This window comes from Lissotriton helveticus, chromosome 3_1, assembly GCF_964261635.1.
Source record: "Lissotriton helveticus chromosome 3_1, aLisHel1.1, whole genome shotgun sequence".
Taxonomy (NCBI): domain Eukaryota; kingdom Metazoa; phylum Chordata; class Amphibia; order Caudata; family Salamandridae; genus Lissotriton; species Lissotriton helveticus.
Genome location: NC_136061.1, coordinates 296,238,675 through 296,265,715, shown reverse-complemented (window position 1 = coordinate 296,265,715; position 27,041 = coordinate 296,238,675). Strand labels below are relative to the sequence as shown.

At 46.6% G+C, this 27,041-nt stretch overlaps 1 protein-coding gene across 1 annotated transcript in view; it reads left to right on the top strand.

Moving 5' to 3' along the window:
- Positions 1-27,041, top strand: part of CLTC (clathrin heavy chain) — a 987,367-nt gene that overhangs the window by 239,986 nt on the left and 720,340 nt on the right. Inside the window, exons 4-6 of the mRNA XM_078679837.1 lie at positions 18,205-18,366; positions 18,769-18,882; positions 24,980-25,153. Coding sequence (XP_078535963.1) covers positions 18,205-18,366; positions 18,769-18,882; positions 24,980-25,153 — 450 coding nt within the window. The remainder of the gene's footprint in view (positions 1-18,204; positions 18,367-18,768; positions 18,883-24,979; positions 25,154-27,041) is intronic.

The window sequence follows — 27,041 nt, the reverse complement described above, 5'->3', positions numbered from 1 at the left end:
TATACATACGGTTCTATTTATGTGTTGTACATTGCCCATGCATACACATTTAGTATGTAGGTGCTTCAAAAGGCAGCATAGTGATTGTGAATAAAGTTGCACATATGATATACAAGATAAGTAGGCCCACACTGTGGACTGTACAATTTATAGAAGGACGACTGAAAATGATAGTACTAAGAGTGGACTGAGGCGCTGCAGGGGCCAAGAGGTAGCAATTAGTGTTATATTCAGGCGGATTCAATTAAGGAATTGCTCCATTGCTCCTATTATTCCAAAACCCTACTTTTTAGAATAGTGAAAACATCAACATCACTATGCCTACAGAACTGTGGCCAAGAAACCACTTTCTTCATATACTATGGGACTGCCTGTTCATCCAAACCTTCTGGTGCCAAATCACTGCAATACTAACCCAAGTCATATCCCGAACAGTTCAAGTGAACCCAAAAGAAAAATTACTGAATATCTCAGGAGATGACCTCCTACCAAAGATCCCCAGATATGGGTTACTCTAGCCCGGGGGTTAGCCAAACGAAATCTAGCCGAACAACAAGACTGTGCAAGACAGACCTAGAATGGTGTTCAGAACGCAGAGCAAGTGATATACAAAGGGCGAGGATGCCCACAGAAATGAAACAAAGTGTGAGGACCGTGGAAATCTTGGAGTGGTATTTAGGCCCTAGCACGGGGTACAAACACATACGGTGACCAAGGCAAGATTATATCTGAAAGAAACAGGTTAGTATTAGATTCCTTACCTTAGAATATCCCCAGGCGTCAGTCTGGATCCGGAAACTTTTGCGTAGCAGTACCCCTGCGCGTCGGTAGGCGTCGTCTGCAGGCGTCCCCTGCGGCTCCGCGTCGTCGGCGTCGTGCGCCGTGATGACGTCGCTGGAGTATATAGACGCCGCCTCCGCGCGCTGACGTCAGTTCTTCTTTTTTCCGCGCCAGTTAGCGCAGATCCGAAGAGCAGTACTCCGGTCTTTTGACCAAGTTTTTTGTTAACTGATTGATCTTTACGGTGCCGGTAGGATGCCCGGTTTCAAGAGTTGTGACGAGTGCGACCGCCTGATGTCGGTCACCGACCACCATCGACTCTGCCTCCGGTGTCTGGGCGCGGACCACGACGTGGAGTCCTGCGTCGACTGTCGGGCCTTGACTGGAAAAGCTAGGCGGGAGCGGTCCCGCAAGCTTCTCGAGCTCCGGTTGTCGGCCCCGCGTCGAGAGCGGTCCCGGTCCGGTCGGAGGTCGAGGGAGCGGTCGAGGGAACGGTCGCGGAGCCGCCATGGGCGCTCCGGGAGTCGCCACCATTCCTCCGGCTCGTCAGGTAAGCACAAGAAGTCGGGGCGTCGCCATCGCACCCCCGACTCCCCCCGACGCCCGCGTGCTGCGGCCGGGGGCTCGGGTGACCCCACCCCCGCGGTCCCGCATGGGTCGCCGACGCCGTCTACCCCACACCTGTCGGTCCCTGGGGAAGGCGCGTCGCGTGAGGAGATCGAGGCCTTCCTCATTGCTATGAGGGCGAGGTCTTCTCCGGCGGGGCCTTCGGCGCCTGCGGGCCCGTCGGTCCCGTCTGGGGGCCCGAGCGGTTCGGGTGCTCCTGCCCCGGCGCCGCCGGTGGCTCCGGCCCCGGCGCCGCTGGTTCCCTCTGGTTCGTCGCCGGCTGGTCTCCCGGCCTCTCCGGCGTCGGTTCCTGTGGGCCAACCCGTGGTACCGCCCCCGCGTGGTGCGGCGACTCCGCCGTCGGCTCCGGCCGGCGTCGGGTCCCCGGCACCGACGCCGCGCGGCGCCACCCCCCTTTCCTCCCCGACTCCGGACTCGGAGCCGGACCGGCGTCGGCCGACGCCGGACCCGACGCCGATGGGGCCCGTTGACCCCGATGTCTATATCGTCGACCCAGAATATGGGTATGACGAGGAGGAGTATGGAGAGGGTTGGGAGGGGTCTGAGGACCCTCTATCCCGTGCCTGCCAGTACGATGTGGACTGGGTAGGTGATCTGGGTGATGCCAGTGGCCTGGACGAGTCGCCCAACCCTGGGTTTGTCTCTCCGTCCCCTGTGGCGTCCGAGGCGGGTGCTGCCTATTCGGTGGTCCTGATGAGGGCTGCCAAGGCCTTACACCTTGAGCTCCCCGTCGCGAAGGTCAAACCGAATATTCTGACGGAAGTTTTTAAACCGCAGTCATGCCCCCAGGAGCCTCTGCTGCCGTTTAATGAGGCCCTGACGGATGTCCTTCTGGGCACCTGGTCCAGGCCCGCTTCTGGTGCGCCGGTTGACCGGAACGTTGCCAGGCGTCACCGTCCCTGCTCGGACGACCCTGCCTTCCTGTCCACCCATCCCTCCCCGGAGAGTCTGGTGATCCAGGCCTCCACTTCACAGTCCGCATTTCCGTCGGCTCCGCCCGACCGGGAATCAAAGAGGTACGACCTATTTGGAAAAAAAGTGTTTTCCTCTTTGAGCGCTGGACTGCGGTCTTGTAACACCGCGTGCCTCTTGGGCCGCTACACCCACTCCCTGTGGGATACGGTCGAGGAGTGTTTGCCGCAATGCCCCCAGGAAGTGCGGGACAAGCTCACCCGGGCCTTGGTTGAAGGCCGGGATGCGGCGCGGTACTCGATCCGTTGTGGTCTGGACACCACGGACTCACTGGGACGGGCCATGTCCACTACGGTGGCGATTCGTCGCCATGCCTGGCTGAGATCTGCCAACTTCTCACCAGACGTCCAAAATACACTTATGGACATGCCATTTGATGGCAGTCGCCTATTTGGTGACAAAGCGGACCACGCGCTGGAGCGCTTCAAGGACTCCAGGGTCACGGCCAAGTCCTTGGGTCTCTCGACCCAGCGCCAGCAGACGGGTTCGTTTCGGCCCTTTCGTGGCCAAGGGAGGGGAGGTCCCACACGTGCTGCCAGCCACGCGGCGCAGAGCGCTCCCCAGCGCGGTGGCGCCCGTGGTTTCCGCCGTGGTGGCGGTAGAGGCCAGCGTCGTGGTCAGTCCACGCCTCCCTCCGCTGCGGCATCCAAGCCTTCCTAGTCCGAGCTTTCGGGCTCACGTGACGCCAGTGGGTGGCAGGGTTCGCCATCACCACTCCCGCTGGCGCGCGATAACATCGGACAGGTGGGTGCTGCAGCTTGTCCGAAGGGGCTATGCCCTCCCCTTCGAGTCCACTCCTCCAGCCATGCCACCGCAGAACCACCGTGTGTCGGGGGACCACTTGACACTTCTGCAGGAGGAAGTTACGGCCCTCTTGGCCAAGGGGGCCATCGAGCGCGTTCCTGGGCCAGAAGTAGGGTGTGGTTGCTACTCCCACTACTTTCTGGTACCCAAGAAGGACAAGGGAGGCCTGCGTCCTATCTTGGATCTACGGAACGTCAACGGCTTCCTCCGGAAGGAGAAGTTCAAGATGTTGACTTTGGCTCAGGTCTTGGCTGCTCTAGACCCACAAGACTGGATGGTAGCGTTGGACTTGCAGGATGCGTACTTTCACATCCCCGTCCTGCCGGCCCACCGGCGTTACCTGCGGTTCACGGTAGGCCACGAGCACTTTCAGTTTATCGTGCTCCCGTTCGGCCTTACCAGCGCCCCACGGGTGTTCACGAAAGTGATGGCGGTGGTCGCAGCTCATCTGCGCCGGTTAGGGGTTTCAGTCTTCCCCTACCTCGACGACTGGCTGTTGAAGGCGGGCTCGCCCCAGACAGTCGTCCACCACCTTCAGATGACGGCAGACCTCCTGCACGAGCTGGGGTTTTCCATCAATGTGCCGAAATCACACCTGTGTCCCTCTCAAAAGCTCCTTTTCATCGGAGCGGTTCTCGACTCGGCGCAGTTTCGGGTTTATCCTCCGGAACGGCGGGTCCGGGATATTCAGGCTCTGATTCCCATCTTTCAGCCGTTATCCCGGGTTTCGGTCAGGTTGACGCTGCGGCTTCTGGGGCTGATGGCCTCCTGCATCCTTCTGGTGCATCACGCCAGATGGCGGATGCGGGCTCTGCAGTGGGACCTGAAGTTTCAGTGGGCCCAGCATCAGGGCAACCTATCCGACCATGTCCTGATCTCGGAGGGCACTGCGAGACAGTTGCAGTGGTGGCTTACCGACCGCGATTGGGTCAGGGGCAGATCCCTCTCCCTTCCCCAACCGGAGCACGTGGTTGTGACGGACGCGTCCCTCCAAGGCTGGGGTGGCCACTTGGGAGAGGCGGAGATCAGAGGCCTCTGGTCTCCGGCGGAGTCCCGGCTCCATATCAACATGTTGGAGCTGCGGGCGATTCGCCTAGCACTGAAGGCATTCCTCCCCTTTGTCAACGGGAGTGTAGTGCAGGTGTTCACGGACAACACCACCGCCATGTGGTACTGCAACAAACAGGGCGGTGTGGGGTCGTGGACCCTTTGCCAAGAGGCTCTGCGCCTCTGGCAATGGCTGGAACGTCAGGGCGTGACTCTGACGGTTCAACACCTGGCAGGTTCTCTGAACGCCAGGGCGGACGAACTCAGCCGTCGGTGCTCGGTGGATCACGAATGGCGTCTGAACTCGGATGTGGCGAGAGGCCTCTTTCAGCAATGGGGAGAGCCTTGGTTAGATCTATTCGCCACAGAAGAGAACGCGCAATGTCATCAGTTCTGCGCGTTGGAGTTTCCAAGACGGCACTCGCTCGGCGACGCCTTTCGGCGCGAGTGGAGTTGCGGTCTGTTGTACGCCTTTCCGCCTATACCACTTCTGCCCAGAGTGCTGAAGAAGATCAGGCGCGACCGGGCCCAAGTTATCCTTGTGGCTCCGGACTGGGCTCGAAGGTACTGGTATCCCGAGCTACTCAGCATGACAGTCGGTCCCTCGATCCGCCTGCCCCTTCAGGAGGACCTTCTGTCGCAGCAGCAGGGGACGGTCCTCCACCCGAACCTGTCCAGTCTCCACCTCCATGCGTGGAGATTGAGCGGCGACAGTTGAGGCCATTTGACTTGCCTCCTGAAGTCTGTGATGTCATTCTGGCAGCCAGGCGTCCCTCCACAAAGTCGGTATACGCCTGCCGGTGGAACAGATTTGTGGCATGGTGCACAGCGAAGGCTGTGGATCCCCTTTCTGCCCCTCTGTCTGAGGTTCTCCTCTTCCTCCTTTCCCTTGCCCAGCAGGGCTCTGCTCTGGGCACTATCAAGGGCTATCTTTCTGCCCTTTCCGCCTTCTTGAGGCTACCTGATCAGCCATCTTTGTTCAAGTCCCCTATTGTGTTGAGATTCTTGAAGGGCATCACGCACATGTATCCTCCATCTCCGTTCGTGATGCCTCAGTGGGACTTGAACCTGGTTTTGACTTTCCTGATGTGCGCTCCCTTTGAGCCCCTTCATTCCTGTCCTCTCCGTCTTCTCACCTTAAAGACGGCCTTCCTGGTAGCCATCACCTCTGCCAGGAGAGTGAGTGAGCTCCAGGCTCTTTCTATTCAACCTCCTTTCTTGTCTGTTCATCCTGATAAGGTGGTTCTTCGGACTAGACCTTCTTTCCTGCCCAAGGTAGTCTCTGCTTTTCACATTGGGCAGTCCATCACCTTGCCCTCTTTCTTCCCGCCTCCGCATCCTTCAAAGGATGAAGAGCGGCTCCATCGTCTGGACCCAAAACGTGCGCTTTCATTCTATATGGATCGCACACGCCAGTTCCGGGTGGATGACCGACTGTTTGTTGGCTACGTGGGTGAGAAGAAGGGAAGGGCGGTACAGAAACGGACCATCTCTCGGTGGGTCGTCCTGTGCATCAAAGCATGCTACTCTTTGGCTCGGAAGGAGCCTCCTGTTGGGCTGAGGGCCCATTCCACTCGGGCCACGGCGGCTACTACTGCCCTGGGCCGGGGAGTCCCTTTGCAGGACATTTGCCAGGCGGCCACGTGGGCCTCGCTGCACACCTTTGCGAGGCACTACTGCCTGGACAGTCAAGTCCGGAGGGATGGCTTCTTTGGCCGTTCGGTCCTCCAGGACTTTCTGGTGTAGGTTGTATTGGTTCGCAGACCCACCACCGGGGTTGGTATTGCTGGGGTATCTATTCTAAGGTAAGGAATCTAATACTAACCTGTTTCTTTCAGATGAACAAGTTACTTACCTTCGGTAACGATATATCTGTAAGAAACAGTAGTTAGTATTAGATTCCTTACCGCCCCGCCCATCCTCCCCGTTCTGCGAACTGATACCTAGGGTTAAGGACATCCCTTTCAGGGCCCTAGTTTCAAATGGCACCAGTGTTGGTTCTCACATGGCTCTGCGTGTTCTGGCGCGGAAAAGCTGTGTGCAAAGAACTGACGTCAGCGCGCGGAGGCGGCGTCTATATACTCCAGCGACGTCATCACGGCGCACGACGCCGACGACGCGGAGCCGCAGGGGACGCCTGCAGACGACGCCTACCGACGCGCAGGGGTACTGCTACGCAAAAGTTTCCGGATCCAGACTGACGCCTGGGGATATTCTAAGGTAAGGAATCTAATACTAACTACTGTTTCTTACAGATATATCGTTACCGAAGGTAAGTAACTTGTTCATTAGGAACTGGTGAAGAGATTCAAAATGCAAACTGCTTACAGACTCCCACAAACGATATTCCATTTAGGACTTTGTTTTTGAGACTGAGAACTAAGTTTCTATGATTTTACTAACTGAATATAATGATGAAAATGTTAAATAATAAGAGTTCTAAAAAAAACCAAAAAACTAAATGACAGCACAGTTTTTAAGCACTACAATGAATGCCTGTCAACAGATAAATGCGTCTAAGTTTCAATCCCCATGAATTTATTTTACTGGGTCTTCATCAGGACAAAGTGTGTAACAACCATATATTGGGTTAACTGGAAAAGAACACTAGTCATTGGGCCCCCAAAGGCAGGACACTGGTACTGATCTGCCGAATGGATACATAACAAATCCTCACTTAACAATAGTGCACAGTCAGTAGATTGGTATTTACCAACAGCCAATATTCGGGTGGAAACGCAGGACTCCGACTGTAGAAAGGCCCAAACACTACATCAGTGATATTGATTACTTTTTTTCTATGTGGCAGGAATGTGGTCAGCTAAGCACCTATCCTGCAGCCATACAAAGTTAAATTAAATAAACACTACTGCTTCTATAGCAGTGAGACTATCAATAATGGCCAACTGAAAGTCCAGGAATGACAACAGTCTTCCCATCAAAGTCTGACGATAGACAAGTTCCAGGAATGACATCAGTCTTCCCATGGAAGTCTGACGATAGACATGTGTGTACATGTTGTAATCCTGTATACAGGTAGGCTTATGCTTTTCCGTGAGCTGACCTCTGCTCTCATCCGGAGCACACATCCTTGTTGCCTATCTGAGAATTTGATAGCTAGCAGTCCGTTGCAATGCAGTGCACTTCTCTGGCCTTTTGAAACCTTCTTACAAACAGGCTCTTGGGGGGAATCCTTTGCTGTAACTTTAACTGTATTGCAAGTCACAGTTCCCGCACTGTACAGTTTGCTGAATATCTGGGCTCCTACACAGCAGCTGTCCGCTTAAAGATTATAACTTTTATGAAGAAGTGATTATGCATACCCTGTACAATATTTCCAATAATTCGTGCTGTGAAAAAGCATTCTGCAGGATTCATACTGGAGTCCTTCCATTACATAAATCTCAGGCTGTATACAGAACCACAGGTGCTCTCGCACAACCTGTGCAGCTTGATTCTGTAGCGCTCTGTTTTGTTCGGTACATACTACTTGAAAAGCAGCCACCCTTTGTACAGGATCAATGACTTGACTACTGTGTTCTTCAAAGGGAATAAATCTCTGGAAACTTGGTAGATAAGTGTTCCATGTCACTACGGATTTTTATCAACTTGTTTGGTCTTGGATAGTCCTGGGCAGTGCAGCATATTTGTGAGTTGAAATGTATAAATAGAAGAACCAAAAATCGAATTCTGCTCATGATTTATTTTAAGCTGGGTGTTGCCCAAACTGTACAAGTAGAGCAGCATGCCTGTGCAGTTTTCCCATGGGAAGTTTCATCTCCCCCAGTGAAGTGGGAGTCTACCACCAGTGTGACCAAGACTAGGCGTCCTAGGACCTCCATGCTCCCCCCTCAAACTGTTTGCCACACAGTAATGTCAAGGAATAAAAATGTCACAAAAAAGATAGACGCGGTCAAAGATCACCACATTTGCACTATTGACTTTACATCTGCAGTAAACGTTGCAATTTGCATCTGGATATGCATATGCATAGGAGGCCTATCCCTGTGCATCATGAGGTGCTTGCTTGCACTCCAAAGTGGGTTACATGGCCACTGTCTTTCAGCAGCATAAATTGTGCTTGTAAAGAGTCATCACAACTGCCAAAGCCATGTTCTTTAGGTTCAATGGAATGCAAGTCATCTGATGGAACTTAACCAACTGAAAAATCACTTACAGATTCTGTTCCATGAACTGCTGCCTCTGATGCAGACTCAGCATCACAACCGGTCTCAAAACTCTACTCCATTATTTTAGTCCAGGGCTGAGTATCAGTCATCTCTATCTCTGTTAACCATCTAAAACGGTCTTACTCAATTACTGTGCCCTAGTTAGAATGCAATGCAGAGGTACTCCAGAAATATTAATGCACTGATAATAGTATGCATGATAAGAGCTGAAAGTGAGCGTGTAATGCAATGCTGTGCAAATGCGAGTGCAGCACAAAAGCAACAGATGGCCAAAAACAATTTGTCAATAAAAGAACCTGACTTGAATGGACCCCCACTGATATACTGGTGGAGGCCGCTGACCCCTGCCTAAACAATTTCTAGGATTGAACCTCAAATACACAAATCTACATACATCAAACAAACACACATTTTTTTTAATTCTCATTCATAAAAATTAGAATTTTAATGGGCAGGTTGACGCTCTTCAGAGGCTAGGTTTATTTATAAATGACAAAGCTATATGCTATGCTCCACCATAACGCTTTGTATAGTGGAGGAGTGTGGCTCAATGGTTAGAGCGGCAGACCCTGATGCAGAGTTCTGGCTAGGGACCAGGGTTCGATTCCCACCTCGGCGGGGTCTCGGGCTCAATTTCCTCAGACCTGTTAATTCTCGCCTCGGTGCCTATTCTAATCACGGGCCCCATGCTGCAACTCTGGGCAATAGCTTGCTTAGCCTCCACACCGGCCCCAACAGCGCTAAGGATGCCTGGCTTCACCCTGGGGGTGCCCAGGAGTGGACACTTCACAGGGAAAGCCAGGAAGGGTTCCACAGCGGTATGAGTATCAGCGCCAGGAAACCGCATAGGCGACACCGCAAGGTGACCGTCTGGTGACAGTGCGCTCTATAAGTACCATGACATTTACATTTACTTATATTGTTTGCCTTTAATGCAACTTAGTTTTTAGCCTCCAGTTTCAAATTCCTTCACAGTTACTGAATATTTGAAATGTAGTTTTACTATATGTAAAGACTATTTTCCATCCAGGGCTGTCTTTAGCGCTGATGGTGCCCTGTGCGCAGCCGTCTTTGTTAAATCCCGCACAAACGCCTTCTTTTCCATGAATTTCCTCACTACCACCCTCCAACAATGCCCATCATTTTAATAGCACTACTCATTGTAATATAGGGTGTCAGAGCGCTTCACATCAATCACACACATTATACAAATACAATGAATCGTACAAGTGTGTAAACATTATACAAAAACAATGAATCATACAAGTGTGTAAAATCAATGTATGGTGAACGAGTGCTACAGGGTGTATGAGTTGCATACCATGCGTATTGTTAATGATTGAATTGTTGGGTTTGATTGCTCTAATAAATTCTTACTACACAAAGGCACTCTTTTTAGCAACCTTTGAATTGAAAAAAGATTGAGGGAATACCAAGTTTCTAAGCCAATGCCTTGATGTGTTGCGTGAAGCTGTTCTATGCTGGTTATTTTAAGCAAGTAATAAAAGTATCTCGAACAAAATCATGAACTCACTGTTATCTACTTAAAATACATTTCTATGATCTGCATGTTAAACATTGTGCTTTGCAGCTTGCACATTTACCCTCTTTTGTGAGGAATCTAAACTTCCTCTAGACTAGACAAAACTCCGACCTCTCAAGCAAGTATATTAATCACCACATTAACATGAAATGTTTATTATCACCTGGTAATTGCAAATCACAGGAAGAACCACTGTGGAGCATATGCCTTCAACCCGTATGATTTTAAAGCGAAGTGCCCCTGAGCTTGGGGTCAAGTGTGGTTGCTTTGGTCACACAACTATGAAGTTGGCATTAATATTATTTAATGTTCTGGACAGTTGTGGACCCTCAGAGGAGGAGCCATGGTGGTCCGTATACCACATGTTAAGAATCACTACTTTAGCTTTATGAAGTATTTCTCCCAGCTGATTGCCTTCCACCCGACCCCTACACCGCTGGTGCGACAATAACTAGATAGTCTGCACCCATCTGCGACCCGAGCACGACGAGCACCAGGATCCCTGGTCCTTCTAACCCCCACCACTGTTACAACCCCATCACCCTCCACTCTCTCAACCCCAGACGCAACAACTGCCAGCTATCGACGCCGAGCAACACCCAAGGCCTGATCCCCTGCTGACACTGCTGCTGTACCTTCATCCAACTCCGGTCCTCAGCAGTAGCCCTGGGCCCACCCGACACCAGAGCACACAAGCCACTGAACTGCATTCTCCTCAACGTACACTCCCTGCGCAGACATGCCATAGAAATCTGGAACCTCCTCAACACAACACTCCGATGACATTTGCACTCTTTGTCCAAAGCCAAAAGGCAGCCGTCATCCTCCTGGACCTATCAGAGGCCTTCAATACTATCTCCCACCCCACACTAGCCACCAGACTCCATGACACCAGCATCCCAGGAAAGGCCCTTGACTGGATATGGTCATTCCTCACAGGCAGAACACTGAGAATAAGACTGGCGTCCTTCCTCTCAGAACCAACAGAGAACAGATGTTGAGTACTCCAATGATCCTCACTCAGACCCACCCTCTTCAACATCTACATGACCCCCTCCCCTCGCAACCAACATCCGAAACCATGGGCTCAATATAGTCTCCTACGCCGATGACACCCAACTCTTCCTCACTAAGAAACCCGACATCACCAGGCATAACTTCCAAGAAGGAATGGAAGCCGTCGCAACCTCGATGAAGAACAGCTGCCTGAAACTTCGCTCAGAGATAACTGAAGTCCTCATCCTCGGCTCCACACCCTCCGCATGGTCAGACACCAAGTGTCCCCGTACCGTAGGAAACACTTCCACCCCGACAGACCATGCACGTAACCTCTACATTATACTGAACTAATCGCTTAGTATGAATCACCAGATCAATGCCGTCTCCTCTGCATGCTTCAACACCCTCCGCATACTACGTAAAACTATCAAATGGACACCCTCCGACTCCAGGAAAACGGTCACTAGCCCCCTCATAACCAGCAGACTAGACTACGGGCAACGCCCTCTATGCTGGAATTAACAAAAAAGTCCTCTGCAAACTGCAAAAGTTTCAGTGAAATAAAAAAGTTGTCCAAAGTCCCACAATTTAAGCTGAATAGCCGCAATTTAGCCTAGTGTTCTACTTTAACTTTGTGCAGATCAGCCTGGAAATGGGTATCTAGTTGTCTTCCTTATGTTAAGACTTTGTTTTAATCTGTTTATGGATTTTTCAGCAGTTTTTATATAGCATGAACTCGACCCAAATGTATTTGAGAGCTTTACGTGACAGTTGCGATGAAATTCATTGTTCATAGGCAGGGGGCGTGATTAAGTGATTTACCCAAAAACACAGGACGTTGAGCCGATTCTGAGACTAGAAGCTGGTTAAAAGTTGTGACCGTAACGCCACATCATGGGTAGAGTGAGGCAGGCAAACCGACAGAAGCAACATAAACTGAGCTCGTTATAGGCTCGAAGTTCCAACAGGACCGTGAGCTGAGCCAGAGCCATGCTTCGTGCTCAAGCCTGGCTCGAACTTTCAGTGGCTCACCCACCTCTATTCATAATGTAACCAATGCTGGACAATGTCATGCACTTCATCGCTCCAAAATATAACCTTTATATGCGTGGTGGTATGTGGTTAGTTTTAAAGCCAATACTGGTTGCAGATATTACATCTGTTAGCTGCAAATCGGGGTATTATGCTGTTTCCATAGCTACCTGGGACTCCACTATGCATTGCATAATTATGAGACATTTGGCATGTGCTCCACTATTGTAACTGACATGTAAGCGAGGATTTTTGCTAGCAATTTTGCCCGTGACAAAATAAAAACATACAGATCAAATATGATTTTAAATCATGCCGGGCTGTTTCGAGAGTTGGGCTCGGTAGGGCGCCTGCTTAGCATGAATAAGGACTCTGCTGGCGCCGCACTGATTCCTCAAACACAAGTTGAACAGAAGGCAGGGAGGGTCAGGCTGTAGCTCTGCAGAAGGGATTGGAGATGCAAGGCACTGTCTAGGAAACCTGGCTCACTTTAGTCATGTCGCACCCTACTCCTGCTCAGTGGGGTAATTCAAGTATGCCTCGATCGCAGCGATTTGAACACCGACGGAACCAACTCAGCATCTCATCTTTCCTATGTGGATACACTGGGGACTACTGGAGAATAAGATCACCTTTTATCAATGCCCACAGTTTAGAGTGCATCCCCTGGAGCTCCACTCTGATCTTCTGGATTATACCAGAATTTCTCAATGTAAGTAAGATATCAAAAAGAACATTTCATCATGACGTTCTTATTTTATTCATAAGTCCATTTGTATATCACCGTGATCCTTTCTTAGTGTTTATGTTAAATTGATGAACATCAAATTCCTTAGTCCAATGCATTTCGGGCATTAAGCCCTTCTTCGGGGACCACAAAGCTAGAAACAAGGCAAAATAACGGCTTATTCAGTATCAAATAAACATATGTTGAATACAAAATAAGACAAGTATACTGACAAAATTCATGCTCGGTCGAAGAACCGGACCAACTGAAGGGACTGCGACCCAAGAGTACCTTTATGGCTCCCATGAGCCACAAAACACTGGATCTTTTTGAAACCATGGTAAAGCAAGATCTACTCAAGATAAAATGTGACAAAAAACAACACAGGAACGTTACCAACAAAGATCTGGCACTACTGAAGAACCTAGCCAATATTGATAGAGTGGAGTGGAGCGCCAGTGGATGCTTCCAATGACCCATTTGAATCACAACAGAGTTCTTCAGTAGACGTCACTGACAAGAGACGCCACCCGGGCGGCACCCTCAAATTTTGATGACATTTTTTGATTAAGTTTTCACAACTTAAACCTAAAAGGCGGTGCACTTCTCCTTCCTTTGGTTACACAGTTTAGAGTGCGCATTGTGAGGTTGTTGCACACCCCTGACACAGAACAGCTTGAGATCTATAAAAAGAAAGAAGTGAATCTACCAAAGCACCAAACAATAAAAGTTTGCCGCATAGGCTGCACTCATTCAATAAGAGATCTTGATGGGATGCATTAGGAAACGTAAACCCTGGTTGCTGTTCCCTACACATCGGATAGTGTGTTTATCCGATGAGAAAGCTGCACTGACTGGGAAATGCACTGGGGTTTCTTGAACTATTTCTGCAGTACGTTAACGTCCCCAGAGGTGTTATATTAGTTCTCATTAAAAATGTTAATCCTAAACATAACTAAACACGTATTGGGCATAATCCAAAGTACGTGAACTAAAAATAGTTAAAACATAGAAGCACGAGGGAGCCCCAACAAGTGGAAAAATTTACTTCAGTAAAAGGTCCCTTGCCCTCGGGCAGTTCTCGAAAAGGCTGTTTCATGACCCTGACAGATGTACGTCAAAGTTGCTCGGGTCTTCTGAGCGAGCTGTTTATAAACTGTGGGCTGTGAATCACGACTCGAGGGTGAAATCCGCCCCTGCAGTTCCCGGGGTAGCAGCACACACATTCACGGTCCTCAAAGCGCCGAAGTATAGGTCCTGAGTTAGTTTCATAGAGCAGGAGTGGGCCGTTCCACTGGATGACACGGTAGCCACTAGTGCCGCTCGATGATTGGCTACCTACCACGTAACCAATTACCTCAGTATTTATGCGTTTTTATATAGCGCGGACTTTACCCGAAGGTGTCAGAGCGCTTCACAATAGGAACAGAACTGATACATGAGAACATTACAAGTGAACAAATTACAAAAGCAAACGTTACGTTACATGAGGCAAAAGTAACTCGTAAGCAAACAAAATACAAGAGGTAGCAAACGGTGCATTACAGGAGGAAAAAGTGACATGTGTGCAGGTTACAAAAGCGTACAAAGTACAAGTAGAGGTATAATACTGCAAGAAATGGAGGACACTCAAACACAAGAGCAAACTTTACGTAGACAATGGTGGCACTTGTGCAAGTATCGAAAGCAAACAAAATGTAAGAGGTAGCAAACAGTGTGTTACAAGAGAAAAGTGACGTGTGCATGTTACAAAAGAGTACCAAACACAGGTAAAAGGGTAATGCTGCAATAAATGGCAGACTCTCAAACCACAAGAACACACTGGGAAGGCACTTCCATAGTCACGGAGAATAGAAATTTTCTATGATAAAAGGTCTTCCTTGGGATAATAGAGAGGGCATGAATTAAATTTGGAAGTGTCTTAGAAGGAGGAGAACTTTGAGGTCAGTTTTGAAGGCCTGGGAGGAGGAGGTGGTCCGGAGCTGAGGTGGAAGTGAGTTCCAGATTCTCACTGCGTTGCCTGAAAAGGATTGGGCCATCGATCTTTCCTTCTTGAAAGTGGGAGGTTCAAGCAGTAGATTTTCCGCATTTCGTGATGGTCTATAGCCTCCAGAGAGTTTCAGTTTATGCCCTCACAGCAGGCGCACACTTATGATGCTGCGTGAAGGCAGGCTGGGTGGCTTCAATAGGCGCAAATTCACTGTGCCCACACTGATCCGGAGTACATGGGTCGTCTTCTGAGTTAGGCGAACTTGCACAGTGAAGAGGTTGCAGACAACTCAGCTGGTGAAAGGCGGAACGTGCTGCACGTAACATTATGTGCTAGAGGTGCGATCTGGATTGATGAGACCCGCCCAGTGCCCGATTTTTAGCAATGAGTTCTTGCTACCTCACCACATGGAAAACAGTGAGCTCTGTAAACAGGTCTTCCTGTGAGCAAAAAACTCCTTATTTTCTGAGCACGTCCAGTTTTGCTGGCCCATACGTGGGCAGCTTATTCTTGACCAATGTTTTGCTTTGCATTTAGAGATTTGCAGTTTTAAACAGGACTAAAGATTAAGTGGGCGCCTTAATAATTAACTAGCAGTATATAAAATTAGTCCATTACGGAACACATACCCACCTACTGCGCAAGTAAACTTTAGTTGGGCGGTGCTCCTTGGCAGAAATGATGTATCAGGAGCACTGCCAATTGGGAGCCAGGAAAAAAAGCAATGCATGAGTGTAATACTGATTGCTATCAGTATTACACCGTGATTAAACTCCGTACAGTGATTATCACAAGTTTTCCAGACAGCGCATGCACTCTGCCAAGGCTCGGCCTAAAAACGGACTTTGACCACACTGGCTTCAACCACAACGAAAGGGCCATAGTAAGATTCCTCCAATTCCAGACTTGTGTAACCCACTCCATAAAACTCCATAAGACAACCAAGGACATCCCTCTGAGAAAAAGGCAAATCTTTGGGATTACCATTCTCCTTTATCCGAGTGTTGTCTGCAACTTGTTCGACTTCGAGACTTAGTTTGCTGAGGTCTCAATTGGTGTTGAGAGCTTCTTTGAACGTTGACTGTGGTATGGAGAGCTTTGATTTGAAGACTCCATTCAGTTTTGAGTCCGCACGATTTCTCTGGATCATTCTATATCGATCCACTGAATGCTTGCAGTTGAGAACCAGCATTGGCAAAGCCAATAGGTCTTACCTATGTAAGATCTTTGGCTTTGCTAATGTTTTTAGATATGTTTCAAATGTCTGAAAGTAATGTAAAAAAGCTGTATGATACAGCCAGCGTTGTCCACGTTATAGTGCTTTAAAAATTAATTCAGTTATGCTGCATTGAAGCTAGAGCTAGCTATATAATATGGCTAAAAAAACATTGACTAAGCCAATGGCTCTCGCATAGGCGAGACCTATTGACTTTCCCAATGCTTGGTATGGAATGCCATATGGTAATTTATAAATATTTATATAGTGTTTACACAGGCAGATGTGCTAATGTTCTAGAAAGGAGAATGCCCTTGTCAAGGTGTTCACGTGTCCAGGACCACACAAAACCTCTGAAAGTGTGCCATATATATGGGCTGAATGTAACATAAGTTGTAGGTTGACAGAAAAGTCCTCCAATGTGTTACAGCTTTTATTACAAGGATGCTTTAGGCTATGTGTTACTTTTAATGCTGTGGTTACGAAAGAACCAAAAAAAGCACTACTGTACTTGTTTAGTAGTAAAATATAGCAATAATCTGTGTTCGTAGAACTTGTGGCCCCAGTGCCAATTCATCTGCTGCACCATTCAAATCATTGCCTTAGTGCCTGTAAGATAACTTCACTTTTGTGGCTGTTTAGTAGTAACATAGTGAATCAGAATTCAGTGGGTTTCCTAGATCTTTTGGCTCCTTTGCCACTGCACCTGTTGTACAATTCAAATCATTGACTTTGTGCCTGTATGGTAACTGTGCGTTTGACTGCCTTTTTAGTAGTAACACATAGCAATAATCGGTGATAAGTGGGTTTCCTAGAGCTTTTGACCCCTGTCCCACCATGAAAAAATTATGGCAGCAGGGAAAGAGGCCTTCCCCTGTGCTGTAGGGCCGGGGGGTAAACTTTTCACCATTCAAATCATGGCTTTAGTGCCTGTATGGTAACTGCACTGTGACTTCTTGTTTAGTAGTAACATATAGCAATAATTGGTGTTCAGTGAGTCGGTTTCTTAGAGCTTTTCGCCCCTGTACCAAAACACCTGCTGCACCATTCAAATCATTACCCTAGTGCCTGCAAGGAAAAATAAGGAAATTGTTTATATTCAGTGATAGGTATTCTCAAAAAGGCACAGGTGCAGACGGAATACATAATTATTGTGTAGGTACATAAACACCGAAGCTTTCATAAAAAGTTTCTTTAAACTTCTCCATCGCTCCAAACAAGTTGCACAGATGTTTTAAATAAGGCTAATGCTTTACAAATCAAAGTGAAAACTAAGCATTGTTATATTGTGTTACAATGTGGCTGGCTCTTTCCTGTAAAACAATCTTATCTTGTGCTTGATGGTGAGTGGGCCATAAACAATGTAAAAATTTCAATATCACCACATTTTAGGCTGACGCTGAAACTGAAATATGGTTTTTGAAGTTTGTTCTTAAGGCAGTTTAACAAATTATGCTGCATTCCTCTTTCGTATGAATGCTCTCACTTTGAAGTCAGCTAAAAGCTAAATAAACACCAGGCTCCCACGAAAACACAGCATGATATTTGACCTCTGCCATTGAATATCCAGCAAATGTGACGAGATAAGATTTAAAGGCCTGTTTATTACAGAAAACGAGTTTGTGGACACATAAGGTGAACACAGCTTTAGCATGGGGATGTAGCCTAAAGCAAAAAAACGCAGCAAATCGTAAGCCAGGAAATGTGAGTTACATACCACAAAGCTAACAGCATGCCAGGGTCGAATGCATTCCAAGGTCAACTTTCTGAAAGTCCCCAAGATGGTTTTTGCATACCAGACCGCTGTGCTATCTGGTAAGCAGCGACCTGAAAAAGGGCATTGTTCCTTTACCATTAGGGCTTCCTCACTCACTGTACTCGTCTGAAATCGACCAGCCTTCGCAAGTACACTACTATATCTTCATAAAATTACTGGGTACAAATGAGGCCATCGGTGGCAAATGTCTGCCCCCAAGTGGCAAAGTATTCTATTGGGAAAAATTGATGTAGTAGTCTCTGTGGTTTCTGATATTGCACCATTTTTACCCCTTTGTGTTTAAAACAATGAAGTTCTATTAAATATTCCTTTTAGTAAACTGACTTTCAATTATTAGTCTAAATAAAATTCTGATTGTGTTCAGATTTTGTCTATTTGGAACAAAAAAAATGTTCATGCATAGGCCTCATGATTTTTTTTTTAAACTCCATTTTCATATTTGAAAGCATGAAATGGCTCAGTACTCAAACAATTTACATTTCATGTCTATTTTTATACAGCAAAACCGTGTTGTGGGCGCCATGCAGCTCTATTCTGTAGATCGGAAAGTGTCTCAGCCCATCGAGGGACATGCTGCCAGCTTTGCGCAGTTTAAGATGGAAGGCAATGCAGAAGAATCAACGCTGTTCTGTTTTGCTGTGAGAGGACAGGCAGGAGGCAAGGTATGCAGAAGCGGAGCAAATGTACTCTTGAAAGAAGCGTCCTATGCCATTATTATATTGTTCTGTTAAACAAAAATGAAGTTTTTATCCTAGATAACGCGCTGTGGCAACGTTAAATGAAAAAAGCCTTAGCTATACAAGAAAATGATGCATCTCACTGAGGTTTCACTGATGGGAAGTAGAAGCTGAGGGCTCTGGGAATGGAGCAAGCAGATGGTCTGTACTGTCCCTCTGTGCAATGTTTTTGAGCAGATGTCTCCATCTCACCTTGTGATTGTTTTATCTTAATTCAAATAGGGCTGTTCGTCTCATTTTCGGATAAGCAATGTCGATATCTCAAAGATGTGTGAAACTTCTACATGCTTTCATTAATGCACCTTTAATCCTTTTTTTATTCAATAGTTGCATATAATTGAAGTTGGCACGCCACCTACAGGAAACCAACCATTCCCAAAGAAAGCTGTTGATGTATTCTTTCCACCAGAGGCACAGAATGATTTCCCCGTTGCCATGCAGGTATAGTACACAGAATTGTACTCTTTTATAAAATAAGTTGGGATTTTATCGTGTGAGATTTGACGTAAGAGTTTGAGGACTATCGTTGGCAGTAAATCGGAGGCATATATGAGCGTAGCCCTCAGAGTGTGGCGTCACTGAGTATTAGTCTAAAGTTGAAGTAGTCATTTGCTGAGCGACTTGAGGCATCTTACAGTTAAGGACACATCCAGACGGCAGCGGACATGCCAGCTATCCTCGAGGTCTGCCCACCCATCAGTCACCTGGAAGTTTCCTTCAGCGCTGATTGAGAGTGACAGTTCATGTGTCACAGAGGCAGATCAGGGCACTCTGCTGACAGCATGCCCTCACAAGCCCAAGCAGTCTCGAACCTGCAGCGAAAACCGCAGTTCATTTAGGATAGTCGCCCCTGACTGCCGAAAGTGCTTCAATTCCTTAGCAATTGCAGGTTGTGCACTATTACAAGTGTCAGTAACATACATGTGTGATCTGCCTTACAAACACTGCACGATTAATTAACGTACTGTACTGCGCAGTACACATTCCCCAGGAAATGCAGTTATGTTAAAGAATTTCATGACAACAATTAATACACCGGTTTAAGCTGTGGGTATCCACGTGTTAATTGGTAATCGCCCACTTTAGTACTAGTAATTTGAAGGGAAAAAACACTGCTTTTATTTTCTCTTGACGTAATCCGCTCAATACAACTATTTCAGATTGACAGTTTACCCATATAATTGAAATGTGGTTTATCATTTTAAGTGGAAATAAAGTATGAGGAAGTATATGTAAATCTCAAATGCATTGCAAGTGGGAAACGTGTTCCACTGCAACCTGCAGTAATGTTTCATATAGGTACCCCAATAAAGGCTCGGGGAACCACCTAACCTTTCACCAATATTCTTCTCTACCATCACACTACATAACGGTTCTTGGGACTGACCTTTTACCTTGTTAAGGTATTGCTTGCAGGACGTGGGATTTTCCCTGAAAACTAGCTTCATTCATTATGTATGAGGATGCTTGGAAACTCAGCAGGACTTCCATTTCCTGCATATTAACTATGTTAAAGGGGTCATTCCCTCCATCATCCCAAGTCTTACATGACACAGTAAGGTAGAACCCCAGGGGGTACCAGTTTTGGGTATATATACACCATGTCTTTGCTGAGGCAAGGAGAGGAGAAAAAGGACTTCCATGCTGACACACTGCCTCGAAACGCTGAGGTTCCTGCATGCAGACACTCCAGCTTGCAGTAGTCTGACATCCCTTGCGGGGTGTCCATCTCGAAACCAAGACGGGGTCCCACAGTCTTTCCCTTCAGGTAATGGGGTTGACTTTACCCTAGAGGGATTATTGGCTATACCCATACATACATGCGAAGTACAGTTAGGTACATCTAGTTAGGGTCGCTTCGTAAGAGTACGTATTTACTACTGTCATGTATTTTATATACTGGCCTGTATTAGTTGTTTTAGCACGATGGTAGACATTTACCATCCTTTATTCTGGTAGTGCTTATAATCATTTATATCTGTTAATGTCTAATGGTGGTTTTAGCACACCTATTTTACACTAGAATGACGCTGGTTCAATAAATGTTTATTGAAAAACGCCCCCCACCGTTTTTTCTGTGTATCTCTCCGAGACAAAGTGAGCATGAGTGACTGAGAGAAAAGTATTGCACTGTTTCTACGATCCTGAGGAATTAGGGTAGTCATTTTCGATAGTTGCCAAGAACTATTCTCTCCTTGGTAAGAGGGGTTTCTAGTGGCTCTGTGAGCTAACTGGTATATAGGCGACCATACTCGGTGGGGGTGTCTGGAATCAATTTGATTACAAAAAGGGGGTGGTGATGGACAGAGTATCTGAGTTAATCAGAACACTCCTACCCAGTCAACAGATCAGGGCTTGATCCATCACCGTTTTTTAGCTCACTGCACCATCCCAGTTCAGAACCTGGCTATATGCAAATTAGTCTGTCCCTGGCCCAGTGCATCATGGGAACAGGGCAGACCAAACTACCAAGCCAATTCTTCACTGGAAAGGAAACAAGCTTCCGGGGACCGGTTTCTGGCATTACAGCCGTCTTCGGCCCGGCTTGCTTGAATCCTGATGGTGCAATGAGCAAGGGACTCATGTCTGAGCATACCCTTCCACACTCATGGTGGCCAAAATAATTACAAAAAGGCGGTGTTGGATCTAGCCCTGATCTCTTGACTGGGTGAGAGTACTCTGCTTAATTCAGAGACTCTGTCCATCACCACCCCTTGTTGTAAATTATTTTGTCCACCCTAAGCGTGGAAGGGTATACTCAGATGTGAGTCCCTTGCTCATTGCACCATCAGGATTCAAGCAAGCCGGGCCGAAGACGCCTGAAATGGCAGAAACCGGTCCCCGGAAGCTTGTTTCCTTCCCAGTGTAAGAATTGGCTTTTGTAGTCTGGTCTGCCCTGTTCCCATGATGCACTGGGCCAGGGACAGACTAATTTGCATACAGCCGGGTTCTGAAACTGGGATGGTGCAATGAGCTAAAAAACGGTGTTGGATCTAGCCCTGATCTCTTGACTGGGTGAGAGTACTCTGCTTAATTCAGAGACTCTGTCCATCACCACCCCTTGTTGTAAATTATTTTGTCCACCCTAAGCGTGGAAGGGTATACTCAGATGTGAGTCCCTTGCTCATTGCACCATCAGGATTCAAGCAAGCCGGGCCGAAGACGCCTGAAATGGCAGAAACCGGTCCCCGGAAGCTTGTTTCCTTCCCAGTGTAAGAATTGGCTTTTGTAGTCTGGTCTGCCCTGTTCCCATGATGCACTGGGCCAGGGACAGACTAATTTGCATACAGCCGGGTTCTGAAACTGGGATGGTGCAATGAGCTAAAAAACGGTGTTGGATCTAGCCCTGATCTCTTGACTGGGTGAGAGTACTCTGCTTAATTCAGAGACTCTGTCCATCACCACCCCTTGTTGTAAATTATTTTGTCCACCCTAAGCGTGGAAGGGTATACTCAGATGTGAGTCCCTTGCTCATTGCACCATCAGGATTCAAGCAAGCCGGGCCGAAGACGCCTGAAATGGCAGAAACCGGTCCCCGGAAGCTTGTTTCCTTCCCAGTGTAAGAATTGGCTTTTGTAGTCTGGTCTGCCCTGTTCCCATGATGCACTGGGCCAGGGACAGACTAATTTGCATACAGCCGGGTTCTGAAACTGGGATGGTGCAATGAGCTAAAAAACGGTGTTGGATCTAGCCCTGATCTCTTGACTGGGTGAGAGTACTCTGCTTAATTCAGAGACTCTGTCCATCACCACCCCTTGTTGTAAATTATTTTGTCCACCCTAAGCGTGGAAGGGTATACTCAGATGTGAGTCCCTTGCTCATTGCACCATCAGGATTCAAGCAAGCCGGGCCGAAGACGCCTGAAATGGCAGAAACCGGTCCCCGGAAGCTTGTTTCCTTCCCAGTGTAAGAATTGGCTTTTGTAGTCTGGTCTGCCCTGTTCCCATGATGCACTGGGCCAGGGACAGACTAATTTGCATACAGCCGGGTTCTGAAACTGGGATGGTGCAATGAGCTAAAAAACGGTGTTGGATCTAGCCCTGATCTCTTGACTGGGTGAGAGTACTCTGCTTAATTCAGAGACTCTGTCCATCACCACCCCTTGTTGTAAATTATTTTGTCCACCCTAAGCGTGGAAGGGTATACTCAGATGTGAGTCCCTTGCTCATTGCACCATCAGGATTCAAGCAAGCCGGGCCGAAGACGCCTGAAATGGCAGAAACCGGTCCCCGGAAGCTTGTTTCCTTCCCAGTGTAAGAATTGGCTTTTGTAGTCTGGTCTGCCCTGTTCCCATGATGCACTGGGCCAGGGACAGACTAATTTGCATACAGCCGGGTTCTGAAACTGGGATGGTGCAATGAGCTAAAAAACGGTGTTGGATCTAGCCCTGATCTCTTGACTGGGTGAGAGTACTCTGCTTAATTCAGAGACTCTGTCCATCACCACCCCTTGTTGTAAATTGGAATCAATTTGGACACCAATCCCACAGTCTGTCTAAATGCGCAGATCCTATATAGGTTTATAGGAAGTACACAACACTGCAGAATAAAATATCCAATCTCTAAGATGATCCTCTTACTGCAGAGTCCCTGCAGGTGTTTATAAATTAATTGCAGCCTAAATGAAAGCACAATCGGAAGCTCGATGCAAGCTAGTAGTGTACGAGCCCTTCAAGCAGGGCCACTAGAATTATGTGGCCCGTGAATAAATTATGTGGCAAGAAAAGCAATTATGCGGCATGATGCAGCATATATTGTGATATCACTTTATTATGTTAATTTTACCCTTAACTCTGTATGAGCATTGGTTGCGTCTCATTAGTACCAGTTTAGCATCCGAACACAGCAATAAGAAACAGAAAGGTAACCGACAAGTCAAACTTTGCAAATGGCGTTCCACAGAGTGCCAACAAGTGTCTGTTAGTAACTTTTGAACCGCTTGAGCTAGAAACAGTTTTTTTTGTTAAAATCTGCAGATTATGCAGCAGATGATGAATTATGTGGTAAATTGATAATTATGCGAAAAACGCTGCAGCCGCACAACCTTATAATTCCAGTGGCCCTGCTTTAAAAGCTCACACCTGCTGGAGCCAGATGCCCAGCTCTACTTTGGCTCGGGGTCCTCATGGACTCTCGAGCCCAATACCATCCGCGCCCTGCTGTTTTTTTAAAAGATGTAACAGAAACTGGTGGGAGGATGTGACTGTTATGACCAAAACTGCCTACTTTGGACCTGAGGAACCAGGTTCGAGCCTCCGCGTCGGTCAAAATCCATGATTCTAGGGAAATTACTTAATCTCTCCGTGCCTATAAATGAATGGGACCTTGTGTAATGTTACTGGTGCTCATAAAGCGCTCCAATGCTTTCCGGTCAAGTTTGCGCTAAATAAAACTGCAGAAAAGAAACTATAACATTAATCTAAGACTCTTAAAAGATAAATATGAACGCTCTCCCTTTTAGCATGTCTATTTGAAAGCCAGTTCTCCTGTGTTGGTGTGTTATAAAGTTGTAATATCGTTGGTTATCACAAGCTGCAAAAAGCAACATTGTGCTAAAACTGTGAAAAGGGCCTCAACGAGAAGCGGACCCTCAGCCCAATACTAGGGGGAGGACGGTGTTGATCACTTTATAATCAGATTGCCCTGCAGGCTGATTATAGGTTGGAAGGAGGGGTTGGAGGCTGTGATTTGTTTTTTCTGGGCCCGGCTCGTGCGTGGGTGCTTGGAGCCAAGCCGGACCCCAGGCTCGGCTTATCCCGTGAATTCTTGCGCACACCCCTCTAGTGCATGCTCGGGCTCACCTTGAAAAAACAATCTTCATTGCCTTCTGTGATTACAAGTAGAAGCTGAGAATAACCTTGCACTCTTTGGGTATATTCTAGTGTTCTAGCTAATCTTGGTTGCTAGTTATATTGACGTGGCTTATGGAAAGGTAATCCTCGGATGGCTCTTAAGTGCTTAAGAATCCTCTCCGCGTAACAACGCTGGTCAGTCACAGCCTTAAATGGGGGCATCCTGCTCGGTTTGTGAGCGCTATCTGATGCTTATGGATGCCTCCGAGTGAAAAGTGGGCACCCCAAGCACCATAACCTGATTGTTCGAATACATTACTGTGTGCGATGTGGAGACAATTGTGAAGCGAACCTTGCTTCAGGTCTCTGATGCTGTCCAAGATCCCGTTTCCTTTTAGGGTCCCTTGATTCAACTATTCAGTGTAGCAAATAATGTTTTAATCAAAAGGCAGCCCTCATAATATCAGAGAATTATTGATAAAAATGTAGATGATTGTTAACGCCATTTCCATGTCTCTGCCAGATTCTCACCTGCAAGAGCTAATAGTTCCCTAATATGTCTCAATTTGGTAAATAGTTATGTTTAGGATAAGAAATTACTTGAATTGTTGAAGGGGTTGTAGAACTTTTTCTGGAATGTGCTGTGGTGTTAAATTGAAAGTGTTTGTCTGCCGATGACGTTTGTCTTTGTCTAGGTAGAGAGTTTGTACATTGAAACAAATTCCGAAATGTTTTCTTGCTGTGCAGATAAGTGAAAAGCACGATGTGGTATTCCTGATTACCAAGTATGGCTACATCCACCTGTACGACTTGGAAACGGGAACCTGCATCTACATGAACAGAATCAGTGGAGAAACCATCTTTGTCACTGCACCCCATGAAGCCACAGCAGGAATCATTGGTGTGAACAGGAAAGGACAGGTAAAGCAACGCCCACTGCTGCTCCACCTATATCGAGCTGCTTTTATTTTTCTTTTAGGCTTGAAAACCACGTTTCATTATTGCTTCGGCGCGGCATGTTTAATCTCAGAATAAAGCACTTCTTGAAAGAAATTCAGAATTACTTCAGTCACTGACAATGCTAGCAATTTTACTGATAACAATTGGGGTTTCTTTTGTCAAGTGTTTGCCATCCTGAAAAACTATAATATTTAATTATTAATTTAATATATCTTTTTGGGGGCGATTTTTGTGTTTGTTTACATATATTTTTTTTTTTATCACAGACGTTCTGACAATCTATTGAAATGAACCTCCGGAATGCAGCATTTGCTTCCCGAGGCATGTCTTGGGGTTGGAACTATTAAGATGTAATAAAGTTTTGTTCTTTTTCTTTTCACATCTACCTAAAGTTTAAAAAGAAAAAAGAAATTACAAAAAGGGAAAAGGCAGAGTTGGGTACTTTTTTTGTTCAGACTATGTTTACACAGCTTTGAAGCCACCGCATACATTCCTGCACTTCAAAGAAAAAATGCTTGGAGCTGATCTGTTTTACTATTTGCAAAACTGTTAGATTTATAAAGAATATACGGAACTATGACTGGTGAGGAGATGAATTAGTACTTCATCAAACAATAAAGAAGCCTAATGTAGCATTCAATAATGCCTTCTCAAAAAGGTCTTCGTTTGTGCTAACATGACTCTATTTAAAGTTTTCTTTCACAGAGATATTCCACGAAGCGCGTGTTGCCATTTTTCACTTTGAGGGTTTTTCTTCATCTTGTTAGTTTTGGATTTGAACTGTTGGTAGATGGATGTTTTTTTCAGTACATTGCCAATAAGCGTAGCAGCAGTGAGCCGCTTCACAACTATGAACTATAATAGTCTTTTGGAGTAGGTTTCCTCCCCGTATGCTTGCTTCTTTTTTTTTCTTTAGGAAGCAGCAGGTTGAAAACCGAATCTAGTTAATGAAACGGTTCTTGTAGACATACATTAAATATTTAGAAGCTGGTAAAAGGATACTTGGTGTCATAGTACAAAGCTTAACGACCAATGCAGACGGTCTTGACTCAGTTTTGCAATATGTAATGGATATAACATGTTTGGTTCAACGCCTCATTGTTGCATCTTGCTATACATTTAACTTTCAATTGTACTAAGTAAAGAAGTATCTAACGGCAAAATATCTTAATACAATTGATAGTGAATTGCTGGCTTTATTTTCTTAACTTTTGTTGCGTTCCAAAAGACTCCTAACCATTTTAGTTTTTGAAAATGTAATTAAAGTGAAGCATACATAATCATGGCATATCTGATGCTTAAGTCGTAAATGCTTGATGCTTGGTGTTAAAATCCGTTTTTCAGCACCGAAGTGCAGCTGAATTTACAGTGTAAACTGTTTTCTACATGATAATTTCTTCAGCTATGTACTTTTCGTTAGGCTTGCAGATAAACACTTAAGCTAATGGAGAAAATGCAAATGAATTTTCTAGACTTGTCCGTGTGAAATATTCTTCAATAACATGAAGTGATGTTGCTGTAACGTGTCTAGAGCTGATACCCTTTTCTTTTTTTTGCATATTAGAGCCCTAGGCACAAACAGCTAGATTCATGAAGCCAAATTGCGATCGCAATAGCTGCGAATTAGGAATTGCGATCGCAATTTCAAAGAAAGGGATTCATGATGTTGAAAAACCCAAAATAGCGAATTCGCAAAATAAATTTAGCGAGTCCGCAAATAAATTCGCAGAATCCTGGAACAAGCCCATTTGCGAATCTGAAATTGCGAGAAACCATGGATTCTGCGAATTAATTTGCGAACTCGCTAAATATTCGCAATAGCCATTCATGAAAAATCGCATATTGCGAA